The 23,290-nt window shown below is 45.4% G+C and overlaps 1 protein-coding gene and 1 long non-coding RNA gene across 2 annotated transcripts in view; one reads left to right on the forward strand and one right to left on the reverse strand.

The window, feature by feature from the left end:
- EZR (ezrin) overlaps positions 1–2,233 on the reverse strand; it is a 35,769-nt gene extending 33,536 nt beyond the window's left edge. The window contains exons 1-2 of the mRNA XM_081856517.1: positions 2,096–2,233; positions 171–267 (exon numbers count right to left, since the gene is read on the reverse strand). Of these exons, the coding sequence (XP_081712643.1) occupies positions 171–182 (12 nt within the window). The 5' untranslated portion in view covers positions 183–267; positions 2,096–2,233. The remainder of the gene's footprint in view (positions 1–170; positions 268–2,095) is intronic.
- A 166-nt stretch (positions 2,234–2,399) lies between these two features.
- On the forward strand, positions 2,400–5,001 carry LOC309338964. Its single transcript, XR_014155118.1, has 2 exons — positions 2,400–3,709; positions 3,876–5,001. It is a non-coding gene; the product is annotated as an uncharacterized lncRNA (long non-coding RNA).
- The last annotated feature ends 18,289 nt before the right edge of the window (positions 5,002–23,290 follow it).

Raw genomic sequence — 23,290 nt, forward strand, 5'->3', positions numbered from 1 at the left:
ATTCCCATATGGGACAACTGCATAGTCCTGCATCGCAGGGGGTTAGACTAGATGATCCTCAGGTTCCCTTCCAACTACAATTCTATAACTTCTACAATTCTTGTCCTAAGAAAAACAACTAAATGGAGCACTAATGAATGAACAGTGTAAGGTTCTGTGGAAGCACTTACTGGTTTTGGCATTTTCGGTTCTTGAAGTGTTCCTGTTGGTCCAAAAGCAAATATTCATGCAGCAGCCTAAAGATATTCCTCCTTTCTTCTACAAGATCTGCGCAAAGAATCCAAATAAATAACACACTAAAGTTAAACTACGGTGCAAGGCGTGGGGAGAGAAGTTCAATAGAGAAGTTCTACTTAAGCCTACTCAGGTGTAACTCAGTGTGCTCAGTTGGACACACTCCCATATAAATGTGCATAGGATTGCAGCTTTAAGCAGGTTAAGTAAGCAAGGATGATTCACTCATGACCAATAATTACTTAGTTACGCCAACCCCTATAGAAAAAAACATAAAGCCAGCAACCTCACCCAGCGAAAGAGGAGTCTGATTGCAAGGAGAGAAGGTCATTTGCTCAGCCACACCCATAGGAACAACCACAATTTCAAAAATGTTCAAGGACATGCATGTGTGTGCGCGTGTGTGGAGGGTTAATCATATTTCAAGTTTTTCCAAACAGTGGTCTCTTACAGAACAAGTATCCAAGCAACACAGAATCAACTAAACCCCTTGACTTAAAACTTTAAGCCTTAAAGGGAAACGGTCTGCGTTCAAAGTCTCTCTCCTTTAAAGACCTTGTAGCAGTAATTCACTAGCTATACAGCCCTTTTAAATAAAGATCAGGGACCCCCTCCCTTCCCGCATTAAGACTGCTCCGAAGCAAGCAAGTTGCAGGCAACGATTCTACCGAGTTCCCACATTCAATAAAGGGCTGAAGCTGGCGGGGAACAACCTTACAGAGTGAAGGCTTCATTTTGCCTCGAAACGGGGCAGGGCAAGAGGAGTTTCCCGGTAGCTCAAAATGTAGGTCTGATGTAACCTGCAGTCTTTCACCCACAGACGGGAACTGCTTCAGCTTCCTCCCCTAGCCAAACGAAACGCTGAGGAAGAACCGGCCCGCGTATTATCAGTAGCCCTGCTTTTTGTACTTGCATTAATCACTCCGGAATGAGTTGCCGCCAACGGAGTTTCGTATTCACTCCCGTTTACGGGAAGCAGAACTCGCTCCCACCCCCCCACCCCCACCTGCCAACGCCAATGAGATATTCGAGGGAGCCCACCCCGAAGTTTGCTATTAAAATGGTCTGCGTGCACTGCTTATTGTGATCGCTTACCTGTCCCCCCCCCCAATATTTCATCCCTGGCTCAGGGAGGGGACCCACCCTTTCTCCAACCCCGGGACAAGTAAGAACGAGCTGCCTGACAGCGCAATCCCAGCCACCTCTACTCAGAAGTAAATCCCATGGGATTCAATGGGGCCGACTCCCAGGAAAGCGCGCTTCGGATCGCTGCCTCGGTCACCCCTTTAATACCCCCAGATCCTAAGAATTCAAGACCCGAGTCGAAATAGGCCGGTTTGCAGAGGATGTGAGTAATAATCCTGTTGCGGGCATTCCCAAGGGAGGGGGGCGGATTTAAGCGGCAAATCCTTTCCCCACTTCCTTGGGCGTAAGAGGCGCTAAACTGGGGGGGGGGGGGAGGGAGCCTTACTTCTCCCACGAGGCTGACTCGGGCCGGGCTATGCAAGGCAGGGCGGCTCAAACGAGGCGGAACAGAAAAGCAGCACTTTCCGGTTCAGCTTCAAGAAGCGCAAAGTGTCTCTGGAAAGCGGCGGGAGGAGAAAAACTTAACGAGGCTTTTGGGGCAGAATGCAAACGCGCCGCTTCGAGAAGCGCTCAAGAAGTGCGCCAACTCCTCTCTCGGAAGAAGAGCCGGGCGCTAATCCCCCGCCGCCCCACCTGCTGCCGAAGCCTCGGCTGCAGCGCCACAAAAGCAACTTCGCGCCACTTGGTCGCCGCCAAGTTTCCTTCCCGGTCCCCGCGCCCCAACTCCCGTGAGGACCGTCGAGGGTGGGGCGGGGTTTCGTCCGGGGGTCCTTACCTCGCCGTGGCAGGTCCGTGTGGCTCCGACCAGGCAAGGCGGCTGCTGCGGCTGGTACTGGGCGTCCTCTCTGGCTGCGCTCTTGGTCCTCTGGGCGTGTGGGCGTCGCTGCTGCCCCTCCCCGGCTGCTGCTGCCGCTGCTGCTGCAATATGGCTGACGCGCCGCTGCGCGGGCAAGCGCCACAGGTCTCGCCTCGCCTGCCCTTCACCCCGCCTCCCCTCCCTCCGCCAGCCAGCCCGAGCCGCGCGCGCGCTCGAGCTGCGCCTTCCTCCCGCCTCGACGGCTCGGAGCGCTGCGAACCTGCGGAAGGAAGAGGCGGAGGCGACGCCGCCGCAGGAGACCGAGCGCGCCTGCAAGATGGTGCGGGCCCTAGCGAAGCCCTGTGATTTGCACAGGGAGGGGCTCGACGGCTGCAGGAAGAACGGAGGAGCCGGAAAAGTCGAATAAAGAGCGAGCTCGGCCGCGGCGTCTGCACTGCAAGCCCTCCTCTCGCGTGGTTTGTTTTCTAGGGCGTCCTAATCTTCCAGCCTACAGCCCTAATCTGCACGCTTCTTTCTTGCTGCGAAACAGGCGTCTGCGGAACTCCTTTGCCACTTGACGAGGCTTTAAGGGGCGAGCAATCATGCTCGTTAGCAACAGGGTTCTTGGAGACAACGAACAAACAGGCACAAACCAGAACCCCAGAAGTTTTGATAGTGCTGTATAAAGGTCCCGGGACAGCAGACAACTGAAGGTTTAAGTTTCAGTTCTGCCCCATTTCCTGTAAAAAAGAGTTGCAGAATTGGAAGGGACCCTGAGGATCATCTAGTCCAACCCGCAGCAAAGCAGGAATATGCAGCTGTCGCATATGGGGATTGAACTTGCAACCTTGGCATCAGACCATGCTCTAACCAGCTGAGCGGTATTAATGCAGAAGGTTGTAAATTAGGAGTAGTGTGCAAGAACTCTTCCTCAAATTCGACACTGAGCAAATAGAGCGCTCCTCCAAAATAAACCAAAACCAGGGGGAAAAAGAAGCCCAAACAAAACAGAAAGGGGGGGCGGGGACGGACGAATTAAGTTGCTTTTCCCACGCTTTTGTTTTTGTTTCTTCACTGCTTATTTATTTGCTCATTATCCGGTTCTGCCGAAGTTGAAATCTTAAACATTTCTTTGCAGTTTTTGATTGGTTTTTATACTTACCTGCAAGTAATAAACTCAAATAACTTCTAAGTAGAGGCACAGGATTGTGCAATTAGTTTTAAATTTTGATGGCGTTTATGCTGCTTTGAGACATGCTTTCTTCTTAGGGGGAGAGTTGTGTGTGTTTTGTAATGTAAACTTTTGCCATTTTTCGTTTTAATGTTGATCAGCCTGGGAATTTGATTGAAGGGTGGCATAACATGCTCACAGCAAACAAGCCAGTATGCCCCTCCCTTCTCCAAGAGGCTCCAGGTACATACATGGGGTTTCCCTAATTTATTTCTACAAGAAGTGTTTGTTGTAGGCTAGGCTAAGCAAGAGCACATGACTCAAGGTCACATACTGAGTTTCCTAGCTGAGCAAGAAGCTGAACTTCCTCGCCAAGACCTGCAGAACTTATGATCCATCAATCTGGATCATTGTAAGCAGAGGCAGGCAGTGGCGTAGCGTGGGTTGTCAGCACCCGGGGCAAGGCAAGTAATTTGCGCCCCCTAACCCGTGGATTTGCACCCCCTAACCCGTGGATTTGCCCTAACCCCAGATGTTGCACCCGGTGCGGCCGGCCCCCCCTGCACCCCCCACGCTACGCCACTGGAGGCAGGGAATCTTTGGCCCTCAATATGTTGTTGGGCTCCCAGCTCCCATCAGCCCAGCCCAGCCAACACAACAACTAATGAATAAATTGGAATTTGTAGTTTAGCAACATGCGGAGTGCCACAGATTCCTCACCCCCCCCCCAAGAGAGAAACCCACAAAATAAGTGAAGAAGAGAGAGGTGATACTGGTATGCATGGCTAAATGTTAAAGTGTCACTTTCCGTTTCAAAAATTCTGAAGTCCCTAACTGAAAAGTTACAAAAAAGTGATTTGATTTAATTTACTGTATTTCTATGCCACTTTTCATTCAAATGAATCTCAAAGTGGCTTACAACCAATAAATAACCATAACATAATAAAACATAATAGTACATTGTGAATACAGCATACATCATATAAAATAATTAACAAATTATCAATAAAACAGTTGCAATCTATAAAAACTTAACAGAACAGCAACTTAAAAATAAGCTAAACCTCACAATTATGGCAAGTCGTGTGATTAACAAATCAATGCAGCATTTAGAATCCTTGAAACAATATTTAAAACATTAACAAAATAGCAATTAAAATAGAAGCTAAGCACTAAGTTCATTCACACAATCTCTGCAGCCCCATGACTCATAACCTTTCACTCTGTTCAGTTCATTCAAATACACAAATGCACTTAATACCTATTGTTAAGCCAGCTCAGCCAGATGCTGTGCTGGCTGGGGTCCTGAGTAGCGGGCCATGGTGGAGATGATGGGGCTCTCAGGCCTACTGCCAGTGGTAAAGTGGATGTTGACTCCAGGTAGCCTGCCTAGGCACTGTTGAGGAGGAACTACCCCACATTGCTTTCAATAATCAGGAGGCCCATTCCCACCTGAGGAAGTCCAAGACAAGCCTGTCTCTCTGGAGCAGTGAGTGGCACTTGGTGTAGAGGCCAACCAAGAGGTCCAGCAGTGGCCTTGTGGCCTGTCCACCAGGAGCTGCTCCAGCCTGTCAGGCCCCACCCTAGGCCAGGTGGAGAGAGGCAAGGGCAGGGCCCTCAGGCACTCAGCTGGTCAGTAAGCTTTTGAGTTCAGCAGAACTCTTCATCAGACTGGGTGTTAAGCCAGGCAGGAGGTTGGGCAGGCAGGGGGAGGGGAGGAAAAAGTAGGCTTGATATTGAAACCATAATAATTATATTGGTCAAGATTTCATTTTTGTTCTACTGTCTTAGAAGAGGCATGGCTATAGGGAGAGTGGGTGCCTGCATTTCACAGTATACCACTGCACCACTGGAGGTTGGGCATTGTAGTCTAAAAAGAACTGGAAGACCATAGGTTTACAATTTCTGCCCGAAGTCGGGATTCTGCCACTAGTTGCACTACCATAGACACGGTAGACAAAATATGAAAAAGTTTAGCAATTATTATCTTTCATATATACAGGCTCCAGTTGTCCTAGTTACCCAGGGACAGTTCTTATTTTCTGCTGACCTGTCCTTATTTTTTTTCATTTTGAAGGAATATTGGCAAAATTTTCAAATGTGAAGTTGTCAGTCTGGTCATCCTTCCAAGGAGCCATTGTCTATCCTTAGTATATGTGCATGAACATTAAGGGACCATGCAGTAATCAACCTGCTAATCCGCACACAGCACCTGTTGAGGTCTTCTTTGATATGTAGATAACCTATTGTAGGACAATTGTGCTTTTCTAGTACACCTTTTGCCAAAGAAACAGACACTGTTTCTTGGCATGAAAAGAGAGTTGTGTTACAAATGCTGTTTTCTTCTTGCTGTTGTCTTTTGAAAATGTTACTGCATTTAATCATTGTGTGATTCACATGAAACAAAATTACAGATGACCCTTTGAAAATATTTAACTACTTTTGCTTGTTGGCTACTTTGAAACAGGCTATTCATTCATATACAGTAATCCCTTTTCCTTCACTTTGCCTCATGTCTGGCCAAGGGTCAGACTATCAAAAGAGGCAGTGGACAAATAAGAGCCAAGACAGCTCTTTGTCATTGTATCCAGTTCCGCATTCCTTTCATGCAAATCAAGAGTTCCTTGGAAAGGGGGCAGGGGTGGAAATGTGGAAATCTACAACTCTCTTGAAAACTCCTTACAGTCCAGTCCAGAATTTATAGCATCCTCTCATCCAGCTAGCCATACATTAACTCATGTTTGCAGACCTGCTGTTGACACCTAGATCTCACATTCTGGGAAATGTTCCTCTGAGATTGTGACTTTCAGAACAGAAGCAATAGCCAGGGTTTATTTTCTACTGGGAAAACTCACTCTGTGATCCCAAGAGGAAATTAAGAAGATGGGAAATGGGGAAGAAAGTGGGTGGAGGAGATCATGGGAAGGAGTCAAGTACAGTGGTACCTTGGTTTATGAACTTAATCCATTCCGTAAGTCCGTTCTTAAACTGATTCAGTTCTTAAACTGAGGTGTGCTTTCCCTAATGAGGCCTCCTGCCGCCAGTGCCCTTCCACCGTTCAGATTCTGTTCTTAGACCGAGGTAAAGTTTGCAAACCGGGACACTACTTCCGGTTTTGCGGAGTTCATAAACCGAATCGTTCGTAAACAGGACTGTTCTTAAACCAAGGTACCACTGTACAAGGCGTTTCTAGATCTAAACTGCTTCCCATCATTTATTCTCAGCTAAAAAACACCTGAATGCATACAGTTCGGAAGTATTGTGTAATCTGTAAGCACTGCTATTTTTCTAGAGAAAGAGGTTCGTGAACTCACCTGTGTTCTCTTAGAATAGCAATGGCACCCACCTGAGAGCTGGCGGGAACTGAGTTCCAGCTGAAAAAGAACAGCCCTTGTCTGTAAGAGGACATGCTATTTCAGGGCAGGGAACAATTAATAAGGAACAAAACCAGAGACAGGGCATTTAAGAATCAGTCCACAACCAAGCATCCTTCACTAGCTGTGCCCTTGGTCTTCACACTAGCTCTGGAGGGATGAATCATACACGAGGCATTTCCTACATCCATGCAGGGTAGTGGAGGATATGAAGCTTCCAGCCACACAATTCCTCTGTGTGATGATTGCCCATGCATTTTGCTATATACATATGTGCTGTTGCTCCCAGTAACTGCACACACAACAAAGTACTCGTGTGATCATCACACGTGTTTTACATAGGGGCCTGGTTTTCCCTAGATTTATTTTGCTTGTGAAATGGTTAAATACTGCCCCCATGTTCTGGATTCCAAAGAGGCACCCCTGATTCTTCGCCAGGCTTCTGGGCTTGGTCACTCTCAGGGGTGCTACCAACTTTGGGCTCATTACTGTGCAGAGGTGGGAAAATGTTTCCACCCCAAGTGCTGCATTTGCTCACGGACAACCTCCTTCAGAAAGGTGAGGGAGGGGTGTTTCCCAGTGGTGGGAGTGACCAGAGGCAAATGTGGTTGGAGCAGTGGCTGTGACTTCTAGCTTTATACTATAGGCTGTGTTCTAGTGATGCAAAAAGCAGTGATTTCTACACACACACACACACACACACACACACACACACACCTCCAGCCAGACAAACAGGGCACTATCACAGCTCAATAACATGTTCCAGCCAGGCAAAAGCACTTGAGGATGGTGCAGAGCAGGGACATACCCTGGGGAAAGTCCTGATGGGCAGGTAAATAGGCCTGGAGGTTCCACACCACCCTTTTAATGCATCAGAAAGATATGGGGCATTTGGTCACCAGACAGCTGCCCTGTCTAAGCAGTCCCATTTCCTGCAACCAAGCCAGTGCCAGACGTATTGCTCTACTTTCCTTTGGACCACATCAGCGAGGCTAGGAGTGGGTTTTTGTCATCTGGGCCTCTCAGGACCTCCATACACACTGCCCAAGCTTGCGCCCCGAGGAGGTCACTTCAGTGCTGCTAATGCAACGGTTTGGCTTCACCCCTGGATGCACACTCCATTGTCTCTTGAGTCAGAGAGATGCCAACAACAAGAATGTGTTGTATCTTCAGGATGAAATAAGGTATTTTTGTTCATTTGAAACGTTTGAAAATCCACCTATCAAAACAATAAAGTTATCATAAATGACAAAGAAGCTGATGGCAGGATATAAGCAACAGGATAGAGAGTAATAATAATAATAATTTATTATTTGTACCCCGCCCATCTGGCTGGGTTTCCCCAGGCACTCTGGGCGGCTTCCATAGAAACCAAAAATACAGTAAAATAAATCAAATGCTTTTCAAAATGTATTATGCATTTAAGTACTACCCCAAAGAAAAGTAGCTTTTGTTGGTTGGTGCCAAATTGGCAATCAACACAGCTATCATCACAAAATAAGGAAACATTTAGTTGAGTCCTTCAGGAATTATAAATAATTCATAGAGTGCAAAGTGCTTTGTGGTCTTTGTCTCTGAGCCAGCAAGCTCCTATGCACGCACATACACAAATATGTGCTTTTCTAAACAATCATTCCCACATCCCGAAATATTGAGATGTTGCATTAATGTGTGTGTGATAACAAGTAGTTTGTGTTTTCTTATTGTACTGCTGTTCAGGAAAGGTCCCATGTGATGTTTGCTGGTTTTTGTTTGGCTAAAGAAAAAGATTTAAGTATAATTATTTCCTGGATGCCTAAAATTCAGGTTTGGGGGCAAGAACTCTTTAATGAGAGAACCCCAGCAGATATTTAAAATCACCAAATATGCAACAAAGCATTGAAATATAGGTTGTTAAGACCTTTAAAATATCCCCTTCTAAGCTGCTTCCAAAATTCACCACTTCCTTTAGCATAGCAAGAGACCACACATTTGGTAAGGTGAAGATGTTTTACTTACAAACTCTTCAAAGGTCAGGTTCATATGCTTTCCCATGCAGCATTGAGAAAAACACAGGCAGTTAAACTTAAATTCCCAAGTGGTGAATGTTTCTAAATAATTTGTATGGAAACACAAAGATGGCTTGTTTAAGCCATGCAGTCTAGGCTCAGAGCAACAAGCCCAGACCTCCTTCCTGGGAGGGTTCGCATAGTGGAAGATGGAAGAACAAAGGCTTGATAACCCTTTCTCCCAAGATGAGTGGGGAGTGACCTAACTAAGCCTGGCAGGACAGCTTACTTTATGGTCTTAACAAACAGTGCACAAAAGAGAGAGAACACATTGATGGGGCACAAGCTTTTGTGTACTAGAATCGGATGTGTGATGTACCTCTGACGAAGCAGGTTGTAGTTCACAAAAGCTTGTGTCAAAATTGCATCTTCTGTCCCTTCCTCTGAGAAGTTCACTTACAGCAAGATAGACTAGACTAGACTGAGAGAGTGATATGCTCAAGGCCAACCCATGAACTAGGCAGAAATTCAAACCTGGGACTCTAAGCCCAATTCTTTAACCACCATAATGCTCTCAGCCACTAGGTAGCTCAACAGCAGCCACCCAAGATAGGCCCATCTCCATTAATAAACAAAGAAGCCTCTCACCCTTAGAGGTAGTTGCTAAAGACAAGTGTCTTGTTGTTTTGCCAAGGTATGGGAGGAAATGTTGAAGTGTGTCTCTGCCATTGTTCTCAGCTGTTTTCATTACAGACAATAAGGAAACAAACAGCCTCTTTGGCAGTTATTTTGGCTTCGGACCAAATTTGATGTGACGGTGAGTGCCTCATTCATGTATGAAGCAGAGTGGGATTGAGGGGTCTGATTTTAACATCCAAATGAGCGTTTGCGAGTGAAGAGTAAATTCTCCTTGACCTTACTTCTCTGTGATTTCTTCTTTTTCCCTCAGACTGATACTGGATAGGATTTGGGTTGGGAGAAGAGTATATGAGTGGCAGGGTGTGCAAAGGCATGGTGGGGAGGGGCGGGGATTGAAGGTTAGCTTTCCTTTCCTTTGAAATCACACACGCAACAATATTTGCCTTATATCGCAACAGAGAAAATACATGATTGAGCAAACGTGGCTGCTGCCATTGTGCCCAGTGTGGCCCAAAGCCTTGCCAGTATAATATACGAGGTGAAGATGATGAGCACCTTTACAGCTGAAAAGAAAGGATTTGAGCATTGGTTGTAAACAGTTATTAGCAGTGGTTATCTTGTGTAGGAAAGGGTGGGAGATTTGACTATGGGTGGAAGGACACAGGAAAAATGCAATTGCACACAGCAACAATAATAGGTTTGGCTTCCTTGGTATGCAGAGTTATTACTGGTACACTGGCACTGGAGAGTCAGAGTAATAAGTTTAGATGATCTCTTTCACAGGGCTGACTTGCTGGTAGAAAAACAAAACAGCCCATGAGAATGAGAAAGCTTGCAATATCTTTGCAAGTCAGTCCAGTTGACAGACATCTTAGAATCTGTATTCTTCCCAACATATGAAATGTGTGTGCAGGTTTAGCAACAATGTCCACACCTTTTCTTTTCAAAACCACCAGGCAAAGGATGGCCAAGGAATTACTCATGTGACCAGGGCTGGCCCTATTGTTAGGCAGAACGAGGCAGTAGATGTTGGTGTGTGTGTGTGTGTGTGTGTGTGTGTGTGTGAGAGAGAGAGAGAGAGAGAGAGAGAGAGAGAGAGAGAAGCAGTAGCTCCTGAGCTCTCTAGCCCCCTTCCACTGGAGGTCAGAGCTATGCAACCTGCCCTGCACCCCTTTAGCTAGCCTGCTGCCCTCTGCCCGTGGTAGAAGACACTGTCCCATTGTTGAAGTAAGCTTCCTGTCCTGTCAGCTTCTGTATGTGGAACAGGGGATGCACCATCTTGACCTTTGGCTTGGGCAGGAAGATGTCTTGGGTGGTTGGGTCAGCCCTACATGTGACCGAAGGAGCTTGTCTTTGTAACTGATAGCAGAGGTGAAAAATCAGTTTGCAACATTTTTATTTACATGCATAAATAACATTTTAAGGGGATACAAGAGTTCAGGTAACACAGAATTTATATGTGGACTGAAAGATAACTGCTGCTCCCAGCGGCCTGAGGATCCTTGCAGAGCGCCTAAGTCCTTAGTGTGTCCTGTGCTTCTGCCTTTGCTTCCTGGAGCTCATGTGTGCTAATGGATTAAGGCCTTCTCAAGTGGATTAGCTGATCAGGGCATTGTGCTCTGCCTCCGAATGCTTCTCAAGCATGCTCCAGTTTTGCTTCCTGTCTGCGGCTACGTGTTTTTGAAAAGAAGACCTCGCCAAACAGAGAATCATAGAATTGTAGAGTTGGAAGGGACCACGAGGGTCATCTAGTCCAAGCCCTTGCAATGCTGGAATCTTTTGCCTGACATGGGGTTCAAACCTACAACCCTGAGATGAAGAGTCGCATGCTTTACTAACTGAGCTAAGAGCCATAGAATGAGTTGGATCAGCTCACATTTCAACATGGCGATGGAATATTGGCTACATAAAGTTACAAGAAACAAAAGGAAAACTCTGGAAAATACCTTTCAGCTACTTCAGCTAATAGCAACAAAAGTATTAAAAGCACACCCCCCCCCAAAAAAAACTTTCTGAGTTTCCTTTAGGCAAAAATGACTTTGTTCTTGCTTTACAGCAGAGATAAGGAACATGTGGCTCTCCAAATGTTGTTTAACTCCAACCCCCACTGCCCTCAGCCAGGAGACCAGCTGCAAAGTAGGTAAAACTTTTGCTTCCATCTTCCTGCTCTGCTTTGCTACTACTCCTGGCTGAAGGGAGGAGCGGTGCTGGACCAATCCCTGGAGGAAGATGCTGGACTCATCTGCAGCTGATTTGCAACAGCTGGCCTGACATCAGGCTTTTGGGTGGGCTGGGGAGGTTAAAGGGGTGAAATAGCTATTTATTTGCTCATTAGTAGGTGTGAGTATTTGAGTAAATTTATTATTATTATTATTATTATTATTATTATTATTATTATTTACACAGTTGGCATGTTGTTTATATTTCTTTTCATAAGTTATACAGTACTCTATATTATATTAATGTATTATATGATTCCTCCCCTTTTCCTTCCCTTATGGTATTATGTATGTGTGTGTGCTTCAATATGTATATTATTGTAAGCCTCTTGGAGACCTTTTGGGTTACAAGCGAGTAGTAAGTTTAATAAAACAACAACAACATGGGAGGGGGGAGGAGCTTCCAGCAAGATTTAGAACCTGGATTGCCCAAAGCTCATTGGGTAACCTTGGACCAGTTGCTACTTTTAGCCTAACCTACCTCACAGGGTGGTTGTGAAGATGAAATGGGAAATACACTACAGTAGATATGCTGCCCTCATCTCTTTGGAAGAAGGGTGGGATATAAATGCAATAAATACTTAGCACATCATTAACAAACAGAAAATGCCAAACCTCTGAGTTAAACTGGAGCCCTACTTCATGTAGCCAATTATTTAAGAGGAGTTCCTCATGACATAATTATTATTTTTGTAGACTCAAAGTACCTTTGGGGAGAGGAAGCATCCTTTATTTTGTGTTTATAAGGTACACAGTAATTTTTGAAGTACAAATACTCAGGCCTGACTGAGTATTTGGGCATTATTGACTGAGGAAAGATTAAGCCATACGTAAGTTTCTCACTGAAACCAGTGGGACTAAAGTATGCTTAACGGGCACATATATGTTCCGGATTTTTTAAACAAAATTGCTCCGTATTTGAAGACAGATGGTCTGGCTGTCTTCTTGCAAGCTTATCTGAGCGCTATGGGAAAAGGGAGCATGTAAATGCTCATGTACATGAAAAGATAATAATAATAATAATAATAATAATAATAATAATAATAATAATAATATAAAAAAAATGTTTAAAAGTTGCTGGCCTGGAGAAGGGAGCACCAGGGAAGGGGGGCCAGGGCAGAAGTCAGTGATGGTTGCCCACAGAATGTATGTCCCACTGCTGCTCATGTCAGGGAGGCTTCCCATGGACTTTGCAAAGCGACCCCCTCCAACTGGGAGTCAGTCTGAAGTGGCACAGCCTGGACACAGGTCTGGCACTTCAGTGAGAACTTAGCTTTAAGGAGAGCCTGTTCTCATGATGGTCAGATGCTTATGGGAAGCCCCAAAGCAGAACACAAGGGCAACAGCACTCCCCCCCCCCAACCTGTGCTCCCCAGAGACTGGCATTCAGAGTTATACAGCCTCTGATCCTGGGGGTAATATATTATTATGCGCTACCCAAATTTCTGCTGAGCGACAGCATGAGATCCCAGGGGTTCCAGCACTCCCCTAGGGGTGTATTGGGAAATCAAAGCACAACAGAGACTAGTGTCTTCAAGAAATATGGTTTATTGTACACGTATTTGGACCTGGGTCTATTTTGGAGAGCGTTTCAGACCATTACGTACATTACGTACACAATTCAAAGTGTTGGTGCTGACCTTTAAAGCCCTACATGGCCTCGGCCCAGTATACCTGAAGGAGCATCTCCTCCCCCACGCCGAGGGCCTTCTGGCAGTTCCCTCACTGCGAGAAGCAAAGCTACAGGGAAGCAGACAGAGGGCCTTCTCGGTAGTGGCGCCCGCTCTGTGGAACGCCCTCCCATCAGATGTCAAAGCGATAAACAACGACCTGACATTTAGAAGACGTCTGAAGGCAGCAATGTTTAGGGAATTTTAAAATGTGTGACATTTTAATGTATTTTTAATGTGTGTTGGAAGCCGCCCAGAGTGGCTGGGGAAACCCAGCCAGATGGGCGCGGTACAAATAATAATAAATTAATAATAATAATAATAATAATAATAATAATAATTATTATTATTATTATTATTATTATTATTATTACCTCAAGAGGGGCTTGTTCTTCACAGCAATGCAGCACCAGAGTCCAAGGCAGCATCCTGCACGCCATCTCTGTGCCTCTGTCCCAGCCTGCCAAGATGGTTCTGCCACACATGGTGTCTTCTTGGGGTTCTGGTTCCAACCCTCTCCTTCCCAAAGACCCTTGCCAGAAAAGCCCAAGCCTCGTGTAAAATGGGACTTTTCTCCTGTAGGCACAGGCAGCTGCCCCAGTTTTCCTGCATCATGGAAACTGAAATCCAAAATCTTTCTCTGTCCATGGTAACCATGCAAACTCCCCACTCTGCCCACCAGCAGAGAATCTCTTGCCTTGGTTATGGTTTTCATTAATGACTCGCTTCCAGCACTTTTTGTCATTCCTAACAACTTCTATTCCAGGTGAGGTCCTGGCCTGGCATCTTCTCTTCAAAACTCCAAATATTATCTAAATTCTACCATTTATTAATTTCTAACATTCACTGACTCTAGCAATTATGGGTGCCTTTGCATCTCCAAACTCTGTTACCCTAGATCTGTAACAATATATTGACCACAACTAGCAACCACCGAAATGCTTATCCTATCTGAAAACCATGGCCAGTCTTTATAATGACAATCCACATGACTTTGGAATTAATTAGTATATGCTCAGATGGGAGGATAATTTGGGTTAAGCAAGTATGGAACATGTGTAAGTTGTATAAAGGAGGCAGCCATTAGCAAGGATTAAATTGCTTTCATATCTTCTGTAGTGAAATATAATTAATTTGCTTATAAAAATAACTCTTTAAGCACAGGAGCCCTCTAATTAAAACAAAGCAAATGGCGGATGTTTTAAATGTAGCTCATGTCTGGACTAGGGCATTAGTTCTTGCTGCAGAAGAAATAACCACAACATCCTGAGTCCAGGGTTAAGAGCTACAGCAAGTGTTCACACTTGGCAGCATGAGTAATTAGAAAACCATTTCACCCCATGGTAATAATACAGAGAGTGCTTTGTACTGTGTAATTGTTGAGAGGAGCTGTATCAAGTTATGCAATTGAAAGCACTACCTCAACGCTAAGAAAAACTTCTGTGGTATTGGATAGAAACTAAAAAATCCACCGTTGGGCAATACCCTAACTCAGACCAACCTAAGCGTTGCAAATAGGGCACAAGCTTCTGAGTTCTCCAGAACTCAGGTGAGATGTTACATAATGTAGAAGTCTGCAAAATTCTTTTATTCTTTTATTTATTATTTTATTAAAAGAATAGACTGCATCTTTATTAAAAGAACAGACTGCATCTTGAGTTCCGCCTGTGAACTAAGACTGTGTACACATTACCACCTTAAAACACAAAGGGGTTTTTCCCTTGGTCCATTTCAAATTGAGTTTGCACTCCACTGTATACATCATCTTGGTTTGATGTGCACCAAAGTTGCCCACCCTGTCTCTGCCCCTGGAAATCCTCTTTGCGCTGCATGCGTACAGGTGTTTATTTAGCATTTCAAATGTGCACACCCAGGATTCACTGCACATTGAGTATGCCCATGGTCAGGGGAGTAGGAAGGGCGGGCAGTGGGGGCGGTCTGCCCCGGGTGCCCTCACTGGGGGGGGGGGGTGCCATTTGGTGCGACTCCCAAGCATACCCCGAGCTGTTGGGGTAAGGGGGGAGCTGCCCTGCTTTGCCGGTGGCATTCCTCCCTTCATTTTGACAACTTGGGGGAGGCTTGGGAGTCGTGGGCAGGTGGTGTGCTGAATGTCCGCCATGGGCGGCTCACTCTGCCCCCCTGGGCGGCTTGCCGCTCCGGGAACCCAAGCGGCTATCCCACGCCTGGGAGGGCACCCTCCACGCCATGCCCCCCCCCCGGGAGCGCACCGCCCTGGGCAGCACGGGCATATGCTCTGTCACTGCCTACGGTTCTGAAGTCCGATCAAAGCTGGCTTGAGGGAAAGAAAGCACATCAAAACATAGTGTTTCAGAAGAAACTAGGTGTAGACAAAGAGAGCAAATCCAACCCTCTGGCTATCAGCAGCAGCACTTAATGGAATTGAGTAGCTTCTGCTGCATCCATAAATGCGCCACTCATGCCAGCCAGGGGAAGGGCAAGGGCAGGGAAAAATGCCTTTTTTCTGCACTACAGTGGTACCTCGGGTTACATATGCTTCAGGTTACAGCCGCTTCAGGTTACAGACTCCGCTAACCCAGAAATAGTACCTTGGGTTAAGAACTTTACCTCAGGATGAGAACAGAAATCGAGTGGCGGCGGGGGGAGGCCCCATTAGCTAAAATGTTACCTCAGGTTAAGAACACTTTCAGGTTAAGAATGGACCTCCAGAACAACTTAAGTTCTTAACCCGAGGTACCACTGTATCTCCTATGCTGGTGCAGCAAAGAGACCCAGATTGAGCCCACTGTTGACAAGTAATGGCAGCATAGCTCGTTTAGGATCCAGCGGATCCTGCAGTAGAGCCAAGCTGGGCTGGCCAGAAGGGAATACTTTTGTCTCCTCTAAGCCCCCTCCAGTCAGGCAGAAGAGAAACATGACAGTGAGCAAAATGATGCCAACAGTCAGCCTGATCCTTTTTCGGTTGCCTTCGACTCAGCAGAATGGAGGACTGTAACAGATTGCTGCAGTGAAAAATGTTACGTAGAAACGGGCACATTGTCACCATGGGAGTCCAACGTTTGTTCCTCAACAAGAGATCCCAGTTGCAGATAATTAACTTTTGATACTGTGAGTAAGAGTCCAGGAATACACCTACTCTAAAGAGATCCTCTTTGTTGTGTAGTACTATATGCAGGCTAAAATTAGGCTTGGCGCAAGCAAGGGTAGCACTACCGAAACAGGAGTTACAACATGCAGTTTTGTGGGCCTCCTCCCTTAACCTAGCAGAGGCCTGTGTGATCCAATTTCCCTGAAGATGTTCTCATAGGACGTCAAATGAGACTTCCCAAAAGTGATAACATCTTGAGAACAAATTAACCAGGAATGTAAGGGTCACATAGTTCATCCCTGAAATGCAGAGATTATCCAACTAAAAAATAACACATGAGGAACCACTAGGGGAGAATGGATTCTTTCTATTTTACGTATTTATTGTTTCTTATTTGTACTTCTAGCCTGCCCGTCACTAAATAGTATCACAACCTCTTACAAAAATATCACAATCAAGATAAAGGCAATGAGCAAATAAAATAATAAAAATAAACTGACCAGAAATCTCAGGAACCAAGAAGACCAAAACTTTAATAAAGAATGGGAAAAATCTGGGAGACCACTGCAAGCAGATAAAAACATGAGCAGGATTGCAATAACACTTGTAATGCAGCAGATACTATGGACAAAATGGAGTGACATAAAATATGGATTATGGAATAACATGTAGTTGAACAGGTTGACAATTGGACCCATGGAGGGGAAGATGGGAAGTCCAGAGATTCAGAGAAATCTCTAAATATGGATATGTATTTTGTATTGTTATAATTTTACACTTGTAAAATCAAATAAAAATTATTTCAGAAAAAATAAATAATAAAAATAAAAAGCACCAAGATAATCAATATCAGAATAACAAAACAGCGCCACGGTACAGAGCAGCGATTCTAGGTCAAGTTATAATGACAGCTGGAACTTACAAACTATAAAAATAGACGTTATCGAAGTACTTAACCTGGCCACAGGGATGTGGGCGAAGGTGCAACAGCCTATGAGCTACAAGCAGCACAGAATGAAAGGTGAACAGTAAACACACAAATTCTGCATGTTGGTAGCAGATGTGCAGCATTGCATGCACAGCAAGAGGACTGCCCAGTCCTAGGCAAGAGCTGCAGGGAGTGCCAGAACGCAAAACCACTTTGCAAAAAGACACTATGCAAATTGGCAGGAAAGCAAAGCAAAGCAAAACAAAACCCAAACATCCACCATCCAAATATGCACACAGTGGTAGGGCAGTTCCAAGACACAGGATGCTTCCAGATGACCTGTTTATTGAGCATTCATCCTCACTTGTTTGCAGTGAGATTAGATGATGCTGGCTATTCCATGAGCGTTCATTCTGATTTGTTTGTGTGCAAGTTCGATGATGTTACACCAAAGCAAGTGTTCTCCCACACTACACAGTATCTTTCTCCTTTACTCTTCTTAATGCAAAAAGACTGATAATTTGGGAAAGCGGATTTGTTGCGCAATACCTCCCAAGCTGTTGAAATTTGAATATACCAACGTGTGATTGAACCACACCTCAAAACAGCGACAGTGTGGAAACACCCTCAGATGCAATGCTACTCCTAGCTAAAATATTGAAGAAGGATTTTGGAACAGAGGAAGTATTCCCCTCCCTAGTCTCTTTTTCCTTATGAGACATGTGTTATTAGATTGCAAACCTGAGAGACGAGACTTGTGCTATTTCTATTGATTTGCAAGTTGCCCTGGGAGCTTTTCTGGCTGAAGAGTAGGGTATAAATACTTTGAATGAATGAAAAGTCCCCAAGAAAAATGAATAAATATTGGCACTGCAGCAAAGGTAAACATCCTTGAGAGACAATACAAGAGAACAGCCTGGGACACAAGACTAGTATCACCTGGATCAACAGAATAGGATATGGGAGTCACCAATATTGGATGACAGGAAAGTGTGCATTCCAATGTAGGCACAGAAAAAGATGCTAGCCTCCAGTCTCTATGTGGCAGGAACATCAGCTATGCCAATATTGGGACTGAAAGCCCTACAGACACTAAACCTGATAAAGATCTTAATGGCAGTAGAATTTCTTGACTTGCCAGGATACTCTGAGGTCAAGCAAGTTATGCCACACAAAACTTGTGCCATGGTGATTGTCTCTACGTACTAACCAAACCATAGGAGACGAAGGAAGTTCAGGTCACAGAGCAGCAATTGAGGAGATGAACTGATACACACAAACAAAGCAATAATGGTGGAAAAGTGCAGTCTTACCCATGCTCAATGACCTCAGTTACGAATTTGCAGCAGCAAGTATATAGTATTTAGCATGCTAGACGCTCATCTGAGATCATGACAAGTCGATCGGGGTGGAAACAATAGCAAACTCAGTACTTCTGACACCCTGTTCAGAAGGTGGTGGTTGAAGAGACTGTCCTTTGACATATCATCCATGCTGGAGATATTTCAAAGAAATATCTGCAATTGTATCTCTCCCACAAATATAAATATGACCTGAGTTGGATTAGGGACATTGCTTGAGGACAGGAATATTTAATCTTCCCCACTGCAGCTTTTTCCAGGTTGAAATTGTCCCTGAACCTATTCTCTCTCTCTCAAGTGTGTGTGTGTGTGTGTGTGTGTGTGTGTGTGTGTATGTGTATGTGTGTGTGTGTGTGTTTTTTACTGGTCCTGCTCCTGTGCCACAGCCGGGCATGCAGAGATTAAGCAGCTGAAGCTTTCCCCTACAGTGAAGTGAAACACTTCATGCTTAATTTCCATAACAGGCTGCTGATAAAGGCACAGGAGCAGGGCCAGTTAAGAAGTTGGCAACTGCAAAATTATCACTGTGGCTACAGCATGTCTTGTACTTAAGGAAGTTGGGCCAGGTAATTCTATATGCTCCTTACATAAGCAGCCACTTGGACTTTCACAGCAGTGTTTCAGAAGCATTCAAAACCCCAATTACATGGTGAGGGGGAGGACAGGGGAAAAGGCAGTGTGCAGGTACCTTCTCACCAGGAAACACAAAGCTATGAGGTAATCTAAAACAGACGCTTTACTCACTGCCTCCTTAAGACGCACCCAATCTGAGGTACACAGCTGTGACAACTGGAGGAACTAGCTATGATTCATAGCAGGAAAGGTAAACAGAAAGGCTCAGTGGAGTGTTGGCTAGCAACTCCTGTCTAAACTTTGTTAGATCATATTCTAGAAGCCTACTCTGGCAATTATTCCTGTACATTAATGATAAATTTTAAAAGGCACTTTTGGTTCATGAAATGTGTGCTTTGTCAGAAGCTGCCTTGAGCAGAGCTGCCAACTTTTTAAGGGTGTGTGTGTTAACCTGTGGCCCTCCAGATGTTGTTAGACTACAACATCCCACATCCTTGATCTTTGGCTCATGTTGGCTGAGGTTGATGGGATTTGAAATTCAACTACTGTACATGTATTGCATATCCTTTAGCTCAGCAGTAGCCAAGATGATGCCCTTCAGATGTTGGACTACAGTTCCCATGAGCCTCAACCAGAATGGCCAAATGGTCAGGGCTGATGGGCACTGAAGTCAAATGACAGTGGCTACTCCCCATTCTGGGATGCGGGTGGCGCTGTGGGTTAAACCACAGAGCCTAGGACTTGCTGATCATAAGGTCGGTGGTTCGAATCCCCGTGACGGGGTGAGCTCCCGTTGCTCGGTCCCTGCTCCTGCCAACCTAGCAGTTCGAAAGCACATCAAAGTGCAAGTAGATAAATAGGTACTGCTGCGGCGGGAAGGTAAACGGTGTTTCCGTGTGCTGCTCTGGTTTGCCAGAAGTGGCTTAGTCATGCTGGCCACATGACCCGGAAGCTGTATGCCGGCTCCCTAGGCCAATAAAGTGAGATGAGCACCGCAACCCCAGAGTCGGTCACGACTGGACCTAATCGTCAGGGGTCCCTTTACCTTTACCCCCCATTCTAGCTGTTCTATTAACAACAGTTTTATCTACAGCGATTAACTTGTTTCACGCTGTTCCATAAAGGTTGCATCCAATGACTTCTGCGTATCAAATCTCTTAGGCACATAGGCTAAGCTGGCAGTTTTCTGGCCAGCCTGTCAATTCAATTTGTACACGTCTTGACAGATTGCGTAGGAAGAGATTAATAAATGCAATAAATGTGAAGGGAAGTGGAAATATATTAATATTCATTAACCTGTACTACTGACATGTTATAAGGGGGTAGTAAGTGGTATAGAGTGTGGCGTGCTTGTTTTAAATTTCTGTAATTATTATTATTATTTTGCTATACATTAATAAAAGACTTTTTTTAAAAAATAATGCAATAAATCACCATTATCAATTGGATGTGATCTAAAGTGGGGTGAAAAAAATACCTGGCTTTGTACTGAAGCCATGTCTGCATTAGTCAAAAATTTCCTTACAATTTTTTTGCCTTAGAAGAAGCATGGCTGCAGAGGTGTGGCTCTGGAGGTTGCCATGAAGAATGCCTGCACTTGAGAATTCATCACCACATCCATGCCATAAACAAGACCCATTGAACCATTTCCCTACCTGCCTCATGTAGCCCAATCCACCAGCTCCCTCCAGCTTGACTGTGTAGCCCAAGAAAGGGGTTATGAACAAGGAGCATGCAACGAGTGATATTTAAGGAAACAAGTTTCATCAGCCCAAACATATGTCATAAGGAGGGTTTAACTATATAGACAGCACTGTGTGGAACATGGGGAGCTGCCTACGTTTGACTCTGACCATCTACTCCAGTACTGTCAACACAGGCAATGGTTCTCTAAAGTTTCAGAGGGCCTTTCCCAGTCCTACTTGGGAGATGCCACAGACTGTATTTGGGACTTTTTGTATGCAAAGCAAGTGCCGTAAATCTGAGCTAGAACACTGTGTGCCAGCAGTTGATTGTAGGATAATGTAGAGGAATTCACCTCCATGTGCATTTATGGCAGTGACTGCTCGCTTTGTATTTAATCAGCAATACGGTGTTTATTGTGGCACAGAGTATAAAAACCTGATTTCTTCCTATAGAGTCCATCATATAATTACCATGCATGAGAGAAAGGAGGGAAAAAAAGGAAGATGGGCCAAGGAAGAATCAGAAGAGGTTACAGAAAAAGTGGAGCTCTCCAGTAGAATTCAAATGGAGCTGGCAATAGAGACATAGCCACCTTTGTCTGTAATTATTGCTGTTCTGAGTACCCATCTATAAAGCAGGGCGCAGAGTACAAATATTTTTCTCTCGGCACGAAGATGGATGAAATATCTATTTAGCAGTCTCACTTTTGAGATTTCTCCCTCTCACTTTGAGGTTATACCCTTCATGGAGGCACGGGTGTAGCCAGGATTTTTGTTATGGGGGGCAGAACCTCATATTTGTATTGATTTTGATTGATTTAAGGGCGGCAGCTGCCCCCCCTTAGCTACGCCCATGGATGGAGGCAGCATTTGTTGCCACCATCCGAACTACAGTATGAGGCTAGCTGAATTTGCCCTACAGATGGCTGTACGCATCTATGGGTTGAAACATTAAACGAGAACAATTATTATTATTAACGAAAACCTAGTCAGCCGCCCCCATCGCAAGTGCCTGCTCTTGCCCGCGGGCCCCGCGAGTCCTAAAGGCACAACTTCCACGCCACGTGGCGGAGGCCGCAGAGCAGCAACTGCTCCTCCGCCAGGAAGCGCCGAGCGGTCTTGCTGGGAGGCTCAGCCCGAAAAGCTGCGCGCCGGCGAAGCGGAGGCTGCAACTTCCGCCTCCTGCTGGCTAGTCGCCCAGCCGCCCAGCCTAGTTTCGCTCTCCCGGGGAAAGGGAGGGCGGTGGAACTTTGCCCTGGGTGCGATTGTGGCGTCACAAAGGCCCGGCGGCCAATGAGCGCGGGAGGTGAAAATAGCGCCCTATAAGTAGCAGGGCGTTGCAGCGGGCCGAGAAGACGTGCCAAGAGGCTACGCAGGTGCCTCTCCCTTACCTGCGGCTTCTCGTCCTTCGGCCTGGAAAGCCGCCTGCACGTTCTTTAACATTATCGTTACCGCTTTGTGGCTTGGCGCAGGGTACACTTCTGGGTTTTGACAAGTTAGGATTCCGCCCCCCCCCTTCTCTGTTTGTAGGTGTCACAAGCGCGAGGACCTTTCGCCACAGCTTGGTTAAAAATGGATTAATGGGCGGGTATCACGGCAGTTCACTGTTGCACTGCTTTGTGCGCCTCCGTGGGTTCGAGGTGACGGCTGTAGCGGAGGTGCTTGGCACCCGGGACGTCCCAGGTTGAGTCCCTGGCATCTGCAGTTTGAGCTGGGAAGAAACCCTGGAGATTATGAAGCCCTGGAAAGCCCCTTCCAGGCTGAGCTAATGGACAAGTAGGGTTTCTGTATTCCTGCCTTCCTGGTGCATTTCCCCGCCTGCGTGTTCTTTATTTAGGGACACCGAAAGCTGCCTTATTATAGTTACAGATAGGTAGCCGTGTTGGTCTGCCATGGTCAAAACAAAATAAAAAAATTCCTTCCAGTAGCACCTTAAAGACCAACTGAGTTAGTTCTAGGTATGAGCTTTCGTGTGCATGCACACTTCTTCAGATACACAGATACACCTTATTATACTTAGTCACACCGTTGATGCACTGTTGTCAACACCCTTTAATTCAGTTCTGTTCGTAAGTTTATCGTTCTGTCCAAAGGCCATGGCAAACTTGCAGAAACAGTATGTATAAAACATACATACAAAATGTAAGCCACCATCCATGATGTGTGTGAGAGAATTCACCAGAGACACCAGCAAGCTTAAATCTATCTTAAATTCAGATGGTCAACATGCGGAAACTGTTTTGAGGGTTGCTGTTTTTTAATCAAGCAGGGTATAAATGTTTTGAAATAAAATGGTGAACTCTGACACTTTCACACTGAAATGAGATACAGAGTTGTATTTTCTCCTAATTGTAGATGCTCATGCATTGAGAAGGCCAAAACGATAATGTACAGTTTGCACAGATCTGGAATTACTGCTAGAGGTGGTGTGTGATCACTTTTCTGGTGTTGTTGTTGTTGTTTAGTAGTTTAGTCGTGTCCGACTCTTCATGACCCCAT

The sequence above is a fragment of the Podarcis erhardii genome (genome assembly GCF_964252035.2).
Source record: "Podarcis erhardii genome assembly, chromosome: 3".
NCBI classification, from domain to species: Eukaryota; Metazoa; Chordata; class Lepidosauria; order Squamata; family Lacertidae; genus Podarcis; species Podarcis erhardii.